The sequence below is a fragment of the Chrysochloris asiatica genome, unplaced genomic scaffold (genome assembly GCF_000296735.1).
Source record: "Chrysochloris asiatica unplaced genomic scaffold, ChrAsi1.0 scaffold00278, whole genome shotgun sequence".
NCBI lineage: Eukaryota > Metazoa > Chordata > Mammalia > Afrosoricida > Chrysochloridae > Chrysochloris > Chrysochloris asiatica.
Window position 1 is genome coordinate 2,326,841 of NW_006408796.1, and position 14,711 is coordinate 2,341,551.

The 14,711-nt window shown below is 44.4% G+C and overlaps 1 protein-coding gene across 1 annotated transcript in view; it reads left to right on the plus strand.

Moving 5' to 3' along the window:
* The first annotated feature begins 8,325 nt into the window (after window positions 1-8,325).
* LOC102818097 (myosin-10-like) overlaps window positions 8,326-14,711 on the plus strand; it is a 93,868-nt gene continuing 87,482 nt past the window's right edge. Inside the window, exons 1-2 of the mRNA XM_006874442.1 lie at window positions 8,326-8,394; window positions 8,495-8,614. Coding sequence (XP_006874504.1) covers window positions 8,326-8,394; window positions 8,495-8,614 — 189 coding nt within the window. The remainder of the gene's footprint in view (window positions 8,395-8,494; window positions 8,615-14,711) is intronic.

The following is a 14,711-nucleotide window of genomic DNA, read 5'->3' on the forward strand; positions in this document are numbered from 1 at the left end:
ACTGTATTATTCCAACTAGATGACTTTCTGAGGCCTTGTACGACATTGTAGGATCAGCACTGGACTGCTAACCACAAGGTGGGTGGTTCAAGCCCACCAGCCACTCCTTATACAGGATCCCTATGAGTCATACCCGACCCAATGACACTTAACAACAACATAGGACAGTCTGGGGAAAACAAAACAATAGCGACAATAAAAGACAGTGTTTGTCATAGGGCCAGGGGGAGGGATGTATAGGTGGAACTCGGGTCATTTTTAGGTCAATAAAGCCATTCTGTATGGTCAGGAACTAGGGCAGGGCAAGCTAAATTCAAGGAAGGAATTGGGGTCATGGACTAGGCAGAGCCTGGCCTTGTCCTGCGACGCCTGTCCCTGGAAACTTTTCAGGCCATTGGCTACTTTAGACCCAGTTTGCTGTGCCGTTTTGCAGGATCTGAGTTGCTGTGGAAAGTAACTCATGGTAAAAGTTGTCAAATGGTATTTGCTTGCACTTTAAAGAATTAATTTCAATGGAACTTTTATGTTAACAAAATTATGACCTTGTTGTTGTTGTTGTATGCTGGGAGTCAGTTCCGACTCAGCAACCGTGTATAGGGTTTCCCAGAGTGGTTGGTGGGTTTGAACTGCCAACCTTTAGGTTAGTGCTGTTAGAAGTCCAGGGCCTATTTTATAGTACCACACCAGGGCTCAAGTATGACCTTAGAGACCATAAATAGTTTGCAAAAACTATGAGCGTAATTTTCCTTTGGTTTAGTGGTAGTGGTGGTGGGGGTGGTGGTGGTGGTGGTGGTGGTGGTTAGGTACTGAGGAGTTGGTTCCAACTCACAGTTTCCAAGACTATGAATCTTTATGGGAGCAGAAAGTCTCCTCTTTCTTCCAAGGAGCGGCTGGTAGCATCAAACTACTGACCTTGCGGTTAGCAGCCCAGCTTGTAACGCACTATACTACCAGCACTCCTTTCAGTTTACAGTTGTGCATCTCAAAATTGAATGTGCATAAGCGTCCCCTGGAGATCTTGTTCAGATACAGAGTCTCCTACGTTGTCCTTAAGGGCTTCAGCTCACACATGATGGGAAGTACCATGGGCTAAGTTGTTGTTAAGTGCCTTTGAGTCAGTTCTGACTCACAGCGACCCTGTATGTGGTTTGAAATGCCAGCCTTGTCATTCGAAGTCCAGTGCTGATCCTGTAGTGCCACACTAGGAGTCCGTGGGTTGAAAGACTAGACCATGATTCTTAGAAGTTTGGCAGCTAATTAATGGGGTCACCCTGATGTGATCAGCCAGTGGGTTGTAAGGAATAGGTTGGGATGGAACACATTTACTCATGTGGCACTCCTAATCTGATGTAAAGGGAGTTTCCCTGGACAGTGGCCTGCATCATCTCTTATCTTAGCAGAGATGAAAGAAGAGAGAATCCAGCCAAGAGACACCTGCTGCCACCAAGAAGGAAAAGCCAAGGGCAGTGTGTGTTCTTTGGACCTGGGGTTCCTGTGCTGAGCCTCCTAGACCCAGAGGAGCACTGATGCCAAGACACATGGAGATCTCCAAGGAATGCTGGGCCCACAAATGTGGACAGGAGACAGGACCTTCCTCCTGCGGTGACAGACAGAGGAAGCCACGCCCTCCCCCACAGCTTACATTGTACATTCAGACTTCTAGCCTCCTAAACTCGTCTGTCAGTTTGTCATACTGTGGTGCCTTGTGTATTGTGAGCCTGGAAGCTATGCACCTGTATTCTACATACCAGCAAGGGCACCCATGGTGGAGCGGTTTCAGAGGTGCTTCCACACTAAGACAGACTAGGAAGGAGGAGAGGCGGACCACTTCTGAAAGGGTAGTATTGAAAACATAGGGAATAGCAATGGAACATTGTTTGATACACTGCTGGAAGATGTGCCTCTCAGGTGGGAAGCCTGGAGGAGAGCTGCTCCCTCGAAGTAAGGGTTGACCTTAATAATGTGGATGGAGCAAAGCTTCTGGGGACCTTTGTTTGCTGATGGGGGGGTGAGGGGTGGGGGCACAAGTCAAAATGCAGAGAAACAAGTACAAACACCCATAACAATAGGAACATGAAATGTACACAGTATAAATCTAGGAAAATTGGAAGTAGTCAAAAATGAAATGGTATGCGTAAAGATCAATATTCGAGGCATTTGTTGTTGTTGTGAAGTGCCATTGAGTCGGTTCTGACCTATAGCAACCCTATATAGGGTTTCCAGGGAGCAACTGGTGAGCTTGAACTGTCAACCTTGCAGTCCAAACGGCTTTGCTGTCTGACGCATTAACCCACAACACTACACAATTGACTGGGATTGGCCACTTCGAATGAGACGATCACATGATTTATTATGCTGGGAACAACAAACTGAAGAGGAATGGCCTCACATTCCTCATCAAAAAGAGCCTATCAAGATCTATCTTGAAATACAGTGTTGTCTGTGAAAGGATAATATGCACATGCCTACAAGGAATACCGAAGGAACTCTGGTAGCGTAGTGGTTACGAATCGGGCTGTGAACCACAAGGTCAGTAGTTCAAAACTACCAGCTGTTCCGTGGGAGAAAGATGAGGCATTCTGCTCCCATAAAGATTTACAGCCTTGGAAACCCTGTGCAGGGTTGCTGTGAGTCCGATTCGACTCCACAGTCCATAGCCACCACCACAAAGAATACCAGTTAACAAGACTATTATTTAAATTAATGCACTAACCATTAAAGCCAAAGATGATGAAATTGAAGACTATTACCAACTTCTTCACTTTGACATTGATCAAACATGCAATTAAGATGCACTGATAATTACTGGTGATTGGAATGGGAAAATTGTAAACAAAGAGGAACAATATATAGTTGGAAAATATGGCTTTCGTGATAGAACTATTGTTAGAAATCACATGATAGAATTTTGTAAGACCAAGGACTTATTTATTGCAATAAATAAACAACATAAACAAGGACTATACATGTGGACTTAAAATACTTACTGATGAAGATCAAAGACCATAGCCTTCGGTCTGGATTGCATCTCAATGTAAAGAAAACAAAAATCCTCACCACTGGACCAATTAATAACATTCTTATCAATAGAAGAAAACATTGAAGTTGTCAAAGACTTCATTTTTCTTGGAGTAGCTGTCAACATTCATGGAAGTCAAGAAGCAGCAAGAAATCAAACAACATATTGCATTAGGCATGTCTGCTGCACAAGACCTTTTTCAAGTGAAGAGCAAAAGATGCCAGCTTGAGGACTAAGGCATTCCTGACCCAACCCCTGTATTTTCAAGAACCTCATATACATGAGAAAGTTAGATAGTGAATAAGAAAGATTGTAGAAGAATTGATGCATTTGAGGTACAGTGTTGGTGGAGAATATTGAAAGTACCATTTGCTGCTAAAAGAACAAACAGATCTGTATTGGAAGTACAGCCAGCGTGCACCTTGGAAGCCAGGATGGCCAGACTTCATCTCTCATGCTTTGGATATATTGTCAGAAGGAACCAGTCACTGGAGAGGGCTATCATGTTTGATAAAGTGGAGGGTCAGAGAAAAAGAGGAAGACCCCTAACGAGATGGATTGGCCACGTGGCAGCATGAATGGGTTCATGCGTGGCAACAATTGTGAGGTTGGCCCAGGACCAGGCAGTGTTTTGTTCTGTTGTGCATATGGACACTATGATTTGGTACCGACTACATGGCACCTAGCAACAACAACATACATGTGGACCTTACCAGATGGAATCAAGCTGACAATATTTGTGGGAAGAGATGAGGTGAAAAACTCCATATCTTCAGTCAAAACAAGGCCAGGGGCAGACTGAAACAGACCATCAATTGCTCACATGCAAGTTCAGGCTGAAACTGAAGAAAATTAAAACAACTCATGGGAGCCAAAATAAGACTTTGAAAATATCCCGCCTGAATTTAGAGAGCATTTCAAGAATAGATTGATGCATTAGACACTACTGACACAAGAGTTGATGGACTTGAAATACCTACTGATGAAGATCAAATACAACTACAGCCTGCAGTCTGGATTGCACCTCAGTACTGAAAAATGGACATCCTCACAACTGGTCCAATAAATAGCATCACGATGAATGGAGAAAAGATTGTGAAGTTGTCCAAGACTTCATTTTACTTGGATCCACAAACAACACTCATGAAAGCAGCAGTCAAGAAATCAAAAGCCATACTGCATTAGGCAGATCTGCTGCCAAAGACCTCTTGAAAGGGTTGACCATGGTATTTTCAGTTGTCGCATATGCATGTAAAAGTTGGACAATGAATAAGGAAGATCATAAAAGAATCCCTGCATTTGAATTGTGGTGTTGGAGAAGAATATTGAAAGTACCATTGAATACCAGAAGAGGAAATAAGTCTGTCTTGTAATAAGCAAGACTTTGTCTTTTGTACTTTGGACATACTGTCCAGAGGGACCAATCCCTGAAGGAAGGACATTGTGCTTGCCAAAGTAGAGGGTCATTGAAAAGAGAAGACTCTCAGGGAGATGGATTGACACAGTGGCAGCAACAATGGTTACAAACTTATCAGTGATTATGAAGATGGCATGGTGGGGAACCAGGCAATGTCTTGTTCTGTGGTGTGTAAGGTTTCTGTGAGTTGAGACCAACCGGAGGTGGTGGTGGTTGTTGTTAGGTGCCATCGAGTCGGTACTAACTCATAGTGACCTTATTTATGCACAGTAGAATGAAACACTGCCTGATCCTGGGCCAACCTCACTACTGTTGCCGTGCTTGAGTCCATCGATGCTGCCACTTGGCCAATCCATGTCATTGGGGGTCTTCCTCTTTTTCTCTGACCCTCCATCTTACCAAACATGATATCCTTCTCCAGCAACTGGTCCCTCCTGACAATATGTCTGAAGTCCGAGAGACGAAGTTTGGCCATTCTGGCCACCAAGGAGCACTCTGGCTACACTTCGTCCAAAACCGATCTATTGGTTCTTTTGGCAGCCCATGGCACTTTTAGTATTCTTCTCCAAACAGTAATAACTACAACACAGTGTGAGAGAATTAATGGTTGTTTCTTAAAGCCATTCACCGTGGTGACGCTGTTAACACCAGCACTCCATAATGAAAACAGAAGGTGATCTGCTTTTCTCGGAGACCAGTTGATTTAATCACATGAAACAAGTCCAGACTACTGTTGGACCAAACAACTGGGTATCACAGCCTTGCCAAGTTGACACAAAAATTAACTAAGCATCCTCGCTGGGAAGTGTTCACAGATGTAAAAAGAAATGCACCATTGTTTCTGAGAACACTGGGGGACCGTATGCATAGTCTCAGAGGATACAGCATGCAGCAGTTTGGCATTGGGCCTCAGAGTTTCAAATCAGTGGCATCGTCTTGGACAGCGAGCTGTGTGTGGATGGAGTTTTAAAAGAGCAGATTTAAAGAATGCAAAGGTGTTCTGCAAGGTGCAGAGAGGGTTTAAAGATGGGAAAGAGTTAGATGGAAAGCGAATTCATTGCACATTGAGGAGACCCACCAGTAATTTCTATAAACAGCCTTTCGAACATTGTATCTATGGGGCCATAGAATCTCCTTTCAAATTAAACCAGTTCTAAATTAAATTTTTCACTCTGACAATTTGAACTTGTCAAATCTTTTTCCTGGAAAGAGGCTAATTTGATTGGTCTGAAATAGCTGAGAGTGATAATCACTTTACCTAATTCTGTTTGAAGCCTAGTTATTGAATGTACGCCAGTAAACTAAATTGAGATGATTACTCCATGCAGTGGTTCTTGTTGGTTTTCTGTTGGCATTGTCTTGGCATGAGACCTTATGAAATATTAACTGCTTGGGACTTTCATGCCTTAAATCTACAAGTAAATTCTCCCCACGTCTCTCTGCCCTTTGCTTTTTATTTGCAACAAGTATAATTAGAATGTGTTTGAAAAGATGTTCTGATCATTTTAGTAATCAATTTAAAGGGCAGTAGAGTGCCTGGTACCAACCCCCTCCCACCGCCCACCCCCACCCCCAAGGAAATCAGACTTCAAACTACATGTGAAAGCAGGGTTTATTTTTTTATAATTCCATCTCCCGTTTAAAACTACCTTTAACTTTTTTGTTTTCATGCTTTTTAAAACCTTATTGCAGCATATGTATCACAAAGTTTGCCATTAGAACCATTTTTTAAAAATAGCTTTTCATTGTGAATTGAGTGAAGAGTGCAGAGCAGAGCATCAGTCCAACATTCTACAAATCTGTACCATCAGTGAACAGTATTTACCTCTTTCCCTTTAACTCTTGCGTTCCTCCCTGTGCCTTCCAGTACCACCTTCTGCCCTCTTCCAACCTCCCTCTTGCATCGCAGTCATTCTCAATGTGCACAATTCAGTGCCATGAATTTCATTCACTGGGTGGTCTCTTGTGAGAACCTCAGTGCCCCTCAACAGTGACCAGCTCCTTTCCATTCTCCCTCTAGCTTTTGGTAACCAATAATAAGTTGTTGTTGTGAAGTGTCTTCAAGTCAATTCCAACCCATAGCGACCCTGTATAGGGTTTCCATGGAGCAGCTGGTGAGCTTGAACCACCAACCTTGCATTTCAAACTGACTTTGCAGTCTAGCTCATTAACCCACAGCGCCACACCCGGACTATTCTGTAATACCTGAGGATACTTGGTGGCTCTGTGGGCTTGGCATTGGACTTCTAAATGCCAGGTCAGTGGTTCAAGCCCAGAAGTTGCCCCAAGGAAGTAAAATGAGACTGCTTTCATAAAGACTTATAGTCTTAGAAATCCTGTGGAGCAGTTCTGCTCTGTCTCTAGGGTGACTGTGATTTGGAATCTGCAGTGGTTGTTTATTATAAACAATATTTTGTACCTTTGTTGTGTGTGCTGGCTATAGTAGATTCACACATGTATGGGTTCAAGGTCTGCTTTTGGGCCATTGGCAATTTTGGCCTACTTAGGTTGTTTTTTTGATTTGCAGTAAATGTATACACAAGGGCTTGAAAAAGTTCATGGAAAAATTCCATTCTCTCTCTCTCTCTCTCTCTCTTTTTTTTTTTAATGTTTTATTGTGAATTATGTGAGAGTTTACATGGGAAAACATTAGTTTTACATTCATCCTATCGTATATCGTTTCATTGCCATGGTTACAATCCCCTCCATGCATCATCAACCAACCAAAGGGTACACCCTGCAAGCCTGCCCCCTGGTTGTCAGCAAACAGCCCCTCTCCCTCTCTGTGTGTAAAGTCCCCAACTGCTCCATCTCTCCACGTCATCATCTCTGCCTCCATTTCAGGCATCACTGCTTTTCTGGGTAGAGTCTCGCTCTCCGCTCTTCTCCCTTGATGGTCCCAGGGACCTCCGTTCCTAGACTGAAAAGTTAATCACTCCCCTTCCATTCTCTTTTAATTCTGTTTTTTCACAAGCTTTTTAAAACCTGGTGTGGCGCTGTAGGATCGGCACGGGACTGCAAACCATTAGGTTGCATTTCAAACCCACCAGCTACTTCTCGGAAACCCTATACTGGGTCGCTATGAGTCAGAACTGACTTGATAGCAGTTGGCAACAATAACGTATGTAAGCAGGTGTCTGGCATTTCAATAATCTTCCCGTGTATGGTTCAGTTAGATGATGTTCCACATGTTCAGCTGACACCTCTCCTGTTCCCACATGTTTCTGTCACCCTTCCACCCTTTGTAGAAGCTACGTGGACCCTAAGCAGTGAGTCCCTTTGTAGAAGCTACGTGGACCCTAAGCAGTGAGTCCTACACACCCCTCCCCCCAGTATAACTCAAACCAATGTTGGTCTCTGCACTTGCCTATCCTAGATGTTTCAGACACGTGGGATCACACGTGTGCCCTCTTGTGCCGGATGTGTTTCACTCTGCAGCATGCTTTCAAAGTTGACCCTTGGGTTTGGACACGTTGGATTGATTGATGCTCTGGGCCTACTGGTGTGAAACGTGGGCCGGATGGGCTCAGGGTAGTTGATTCTTCATGGCATTGTTTGTCCTTTTCACGCCCTCTCCCACCCTGTCCAGCTGCTTCCCTTTCTCAACACATTGCCCCTTTGGTGTCTTTTTGTGTCCTGTGAGTGTCCTGAGCTGTGGGCCGTCTTTTGACCTCTTCCCTCCTCTACACTCCTTATGTTCACCCCTTTCTCCAGGGGTCTCTGGCAGGCCAGCCCTGCTGCCTTCTAATGCAGAGCTCTGAGATACTATGAAAGTGGACGAAGGCGGATCTGACTGCACAGGGGAAAGGCGGGGCCTACATGTGTTAGCCGTGTTACAGATTTCACCTGGAAGGTCGCCCGACGCTCACACAGGGCCGGGAGCCCAGGAATGCACTTGCCTTTCAGCAGCCGCGTGTTCCACACGCAAAGCCAGCTGTTGGCCGGAGACAGCTGCCTGGTGAGGAGGCAGCCACAGAAGGAACACAGACCCACCCCTTAACTGCTGCAGGGGCCACACAGAAGCCAGGGAGCAGCAACTGGCCCCCTGCCCTCCCCAGAGTGGCTTCATCAGGAAGGGCTCAGGGAAGAGCCTCTGGACTGTGCATGGGGCCCACAGGGAGCAGCTGGGCACAGAGGAGGGGGAAAAGGAGTTTGAGGACCACAGTCAGGATGCAGAAGTGAGATCCTTAGGACGTGATCTAAGTCTGTAGATACACATCCTTCAGAGGCACTGGCTTGGACAGAATTCCTTTTATGAAAAATGTATATTCAAAGAATGTATATCCGTCCCCTTCTCGCCCTTTCAGTGGATCCCCATTTTTGTGTGTGAAGGAAAATACTTTAATTTTATTGCAGGTATTTCGGGCATATGTCTAACCTTTTTTTTTTTTCCAAAGGAAAGAAAACGTAAAAATGATTTGCCTTCTGGCCCCACGTTAAGTCTGAGTTCTTAGATGTATTGCAACTGTTGCTTCCAATAAACTGATCTGTGAATTCAGTTGCACTTCAGCCTCCTGAAGTTACCATTTCTCTCAGTCAGTTTCATGTGACTCTGTCAGAGTGTGTAATGACCCTCTGTGTTAATTTTGCTTTTTAGCTTCTTGGTGTGCACAAAATGACTTAGTCATGATTTAGAGATGGAATTTTTTCATGGACTTGCAGTCAAGTTGAACAAGATGCAAGTTATTTGCCGATGAGCTGAGTGGCAGCACAAAGCTCTAGAATGTAATATACAAAATGCAATATACAAAACCCGAACTATGGTTTGAACTACCGACCTTTCATTTAGCAGTCCTATGCCTTATCCACAGTGCTACCAGGGAGCCTTTTGGAATTCTTACTGCTGACAGCTTTCATTCTGTTGTTGTGATATTTGCCTATGGCTGGGACATTTTTAAAAAGCTTTTTTATTGTTGTTGAAAGCAGACACTACCTCAGCATTTGTACCCATGTAATTCGGTGACAATGTCGTTCCTCAAATTGTACAACCATTCACCCCTCTTTTCCAAATTGTTCCCCGTTAGTGTAAACTTCATCTCATCTGCCAAGTAAGTTACTGCCGTCAGTTTGGTCTGTTGGAGATTTAATGATTAATAACTGAAGTCATTTCAGGAATTCATTGAGCCTCCAAGGGTTCCAGAAAATCTGAAATCCATGAGAATTAGAAATTCTATTTTACATTTCCCTCTTTTTGACCAGGATTCTTCTCTGACATCTTCAATCAAAATGTTCACTCATGGTCAGCTAGAAACATTTTTATTCTTTTGGGGAGTTTTCCTGATGGATGTCTAAAGGATTGGCTATGGTTTGGTCTTGGCTACAAGTACCCAAATTTGAGTTGGAGGAAAGAGAAAAAGAATGAATAATACAATTCATATTTAATTTGCTTTTTATAAAAAAAAATATTTTTGCTTGCCCTGCTTTAAAAAACAGAAGCACATTAGGAAATGGGGTTGGCATTTTTCCTTTCATAAATATGTAATTTCAAGGAGCTGCACAAGACACAGCACCATGGTTCCTAGATGGTGACCCAGCAGCTGATGTGCACAGGGCTGTGCGGAAGGTGCTGTGACTGGGGGTGGGCGAAGGGCCCGTCTCAAGAGGGCACAGCCACCCAAAACGTCAGGGACAAGAACGGCGGACTGGTGTTAAGTGGTGGACACTGTTTACAAACCAGATGTATTGTACTTCTTTTGAAATTTAATATGGGTCATCTGTTGTTCTTGGAATCCATCAGAAAATGCAGTTGTAGAAAAATGACAGTATTGAGTTGGGAAGCTCTTATACTCCATATTGGTTATTTTATACTGGAAATACCAGAACTTTTAACTGGTTTGGACCATTTCTATAATGGTTGATGAAGCAAAACTGGAATAGGCCCAGATTTTTTGAAATTTGGGTGGTCTGGAATAGTAACTGGGGCGGGAAACTTTGCAAATGGAAGTCCTGGACTGGGAGACTCGGAAGAGGCGCTGTGAACCCTTTGAGAGTCTGATGGAGGAGACTGGGTTTTTGTAGGAGTCATCCAGAGTGGCCTATGGACCGCCATCTTAGGGGCGGGCCCTGTTGTTTCTACTCAGCCAATCAAGAGAATTGGTTGCTGTGTAGCGTGGATGCTGCCCTTGTTTTCTAACCTGTTAGGTTAAATTTCTAGCAAGGCATCCCATCATAATTATACCCATCTGGCTTTTGTTCGGAATCACTCACATTTTACAGATTTGGATCAGTTTTGGTTTTGCTCCATCCGCCAATGACTGAACCTGACAGAACCTGTTTGAAGGCTTGGGAAATACCCATCTCTGAGACAGATAGCCTGTTGTTAATTGTCTTCTGAGTTGATTCCAAATCTTAGCAACCCTGTATAGGATTTCCAAGGTGGTGGATTTGAACGACTTCTTATCCTACAACACCACACCAGGACTCCAGATAGCCTAAGAGGGTTTTTTATTGTTAGAGGTCTTGTGATCTTGGTTTTGGCCTTAAAAGTGTTTCTGTGTGCTGAAAGCCTTGTGATTCTGACCCTCTGGAGTCCTGGTGTGGTGCTGTAAGATAAGCAGCACTGGACCACAAGGTTAGTTTGAGCTGCAAGGTCAGTGCTTCAAAATCACCAGCCACTCCTCAGAAACCCTTTTCAAGGTCACTGTGAGTCGGAACCGAATCAAAGGCACTTAACAACAGACCATTCTGAGAATGTACTTTGGCACCTTGTGACTTCAGGATGGAAAATCAACAGTACCTGACAGCAACAAACTTTGGGTAATTTGAGAAAAAGGAGGTAAAGATAGAATCTGTTTGGAAGTATTTAGGAAGGTGTATCTGCTTCTCATAAGTCCAGACATAGTCATGTGACACACAAACCTGAGAACTATGCATTTCTAATTTCTTTTCTCTAGGAGTCCTGTTGTGGCCCTGTAGGGTAAGCACTCGACAATAGGGTGGGTTTGGACTGCAAACTTAGTGGTTCAAACCCACCAGCCGCTTCGCCGAAACCCTGTATAGGGTCGCTACGTGTTAGAACCGACTCAGCCTCATTTAACATCAACAACAGATTTGTCTCTGGTTGTTCCTGCGTATTTAGTTGTTTGTTATTCACACATTTCTAGTGATGTTTGATATACTGTTTCTACCAAAAATTAGGTTCCCCTAGTTTTATCCCTATGTTTTCTTCCAGGAACTTTATATATATAGTTTTAGCCTTAACATTTAGGGCTTTGATCCATTTTGAATTAGTTTGTGTATATGGTGTGAGGTGTGGATCCTGTTTGTTTTTTCTGCAAATGAATACCCAGTTTTACCAGCACCATGTTTCTTCCCCCACTGAACAGACTTCCACCTTTTGTTGACGAATCAGCTGCCTGTAGATGGATGGATTTTGCTGACGAATCAGCTGCCTGTAGATGGATGGATTTTGCTGACGAATCAGCTGCCTGTAGATAGATGGATTTTCTTCTGGCTTCTTGGTTCTGTTCTAGTGATCTGTGTGCATGTCTGTCATTGAACTGGTACCAGGCGGTTGTGATTACTGTGGTTATATTGTAAGTTTTGAGATGGAAATGTGAGATCTCTTACTTCGTTTCTCTTCAGTATTGCTTGGTTCTTCGGGCCTCTTTCCACATAAAGTTGGTGAGAGGTTTTCCATTTCATTAGAGCGAGTTTTAGGATTTGCATTGGTGGTGGTGGTGGTGTGCCGTGGAGTTGGTTCCGACTCATAATCACCCTGTACAGGGTTTCTGAACATTTCCAATGCTGTAAATCTTTATGGGAGCAAAAGCCTCATCTTTCTCCCACAGATCAGCTGGTAGTTTCTAACTGCTGACCTTGAGGTTAGCAGCCCGATTCGTAACCACTACACTACCAGAGCTCGATAGGATTTGCATTGGGAGTAACTTATTGCTCGTGTGGTAGAAGGTTTTCACCACTTTGACCCCCTTTGGGACGTATGTTTCGGGTGTGACTAGTTAGCTGGCCCATGCTATTGTTGTTGTTGAGTGCTGTCCAGTCGGTTCCAACCCATAGCAACCGTGTATAGGGTTTCCAAGGAGCGTCTGGTGAGCTTGATTGAGGATTCAGTTTTTAGATTCTTTAGTGACCCTTTCCTTTAGAATGTTCCCCAACTCAGCCCCTCTGGCTCTCTCTCCCTCCTAGACTTCTCAGCAGGTGGACGGGTGGAGTGGGATTGAATTGCTTTTGCAAGAAGATAGCAAATGGCTTCTGACCTGGGCAATGACCTACTTTGGCTTTTTCTCTTTTTTTGGTCTACTTGTTTACTTCTTTCTTTGAGAATCTTCCAGAACATTGACCTCCTCTTTCCTCACTGGCTCCATTTAATAATTAGCCTCTTCTTCTCAATCCTTTTGATTCAGACATGGACTCCCTCTTAGGTTGACTTCTGGGAGTCCGCTCAGCTGGGGACTCAGCCCATTTGTGGCTCACAGCCCAGCCTGTGGTGTGGCCAGACCTCAGGACACCAGCGAGGCTCCTGGTCTTTTTATGCACTTCATTTAATTCTTGGCAACTCCCAATTTTTCTAAATTCATGCTTTAAACATTCCACATTTTAATTATGAGTGGATGTTTGCCATTCTTTTCATTTTGACTCATGCCCCTTCCTCGAAGCATTGCTCTATCCATGCCATTAAGGTTGACTCTACTTTCCAGAGGCAACTCTACCTCAGTTCTGTTTTGAGTGCCTTCCAACCCAAGGGGCTCATCTTCCAGCACTCTGTCAGGCAGTGGACGGATGAAGGGAAGAAGGTAATATTCACCACCTATGCAGTCACCATGCTGGTACATTCCATGTGTGTCCCTCATCCTGGCAGAAGTCGTCATTAACAAAACCCACTGCCGCCGCCATATGACACTGTGGTGGCTTACATGTTGCTATGATGCTGGAAATTAAGCCACTAGGGCTCGAAATTACAGCAGAGTTACTCACTGTGGACAGATTTCAGTGGAGATTTTAAACTAAGACTAGGAAGAAACATCTGGAAATCTACTTTGGAAAATTAGCCAGTGTAAACTCTGTGGATCGCAGTAGAACATTCTCCAACTTGGCTGATTTAGGGACAGCGAAAGGATGAACCAATGGCAGGAGGAGGACACCATACTCGGTGAAGGAGGAGGCTGCTGAGGGCACTGGCAGCCCTTGGTGAGATGAATTGGCACAACTGCCACACCCATGGACTTGGACATTAGCACGTTCAGTACATGAGGTCACTAGGGGTTGGACCTTCAACAATGGCATGGAAGTTGAGTTTAGGTGCAGCAATCCTTCCAAGGGTCCACAGCTGGTCAGTGATGGGTGACTTGGATCCAGAGTTCACCGTCCTCTCCCTTCATCACCTTCCTCCTCCAGAGGAGGCGAGTGGGGATGCTGATGGATGTTGCTGGCTCTGCCTCCTCAGACCCCTGAGACTGCCCTTCCTGGTGACTTTGTATGTCTGTTTCTTTCTCTCCCTGCGTCCCAGGGATCCCATGTGCTCTTCCTCTTTCTTCCTGTCATGACACATTTGCCTTCTCTTGGTGCCACACTTAAGATATGGGGGTTCCTATGTCATCCCTCCAGCTTCTGCCTTCTTCATGGTGACTTTTCTTCTTTGTTGGCTTTTGTTTGATGCTTTTGGGAAATGGAGAGGTCAACAAATGTCACGCTAAGGAAAAAAGTTTCATAGTTGCGTCCCCAACCTTGTTTGTATGTTGCTCCCTCAGGCAGTATGGTTCTTGAGCAAACTGCACAGTGGAGCTGGCTGGGAAGCTTGTGCCCCTGCCTGGCTCTGCCCCTGAGACCCGTGGGTTACCATTTCCTCTGGGACGCAGGCCACTGTAGGCTTTAAAAAGCTTTCTGGGGGTATTTAACAAGCAGCCAGTTCAGAACAGTTTCATAGACCCAACAAATACTAAATGAAAATACTGCCTTAAAGTCTGTGGGCAAAGCACAACTTTTGCGGACGGGGTACTTTAAAAGTGCTGATTTTAGTCAGGCTTGCTTAGTGGTTTTGATTTCGGCTTTTCCTTGCATAACTCCTTTTCTGGACAGCCTGCCCTAAATGTTTATGAAATATATCCTATGCCCACATTGTCCTTGTAAGTACAACTCATTTTGTCCCTCCATTCACCCATTCATCCATCCTTCCATCCATCGATTCATCTCACCTACCTACCCACCTATCTATCCATCCAAACACCCACTAACCCTTCCTTCCATCCATCCATCCCACCTACCCATTCACTCACCCTTCCATCCATTCATCCATCCCACCTACCCACCCACCCACCC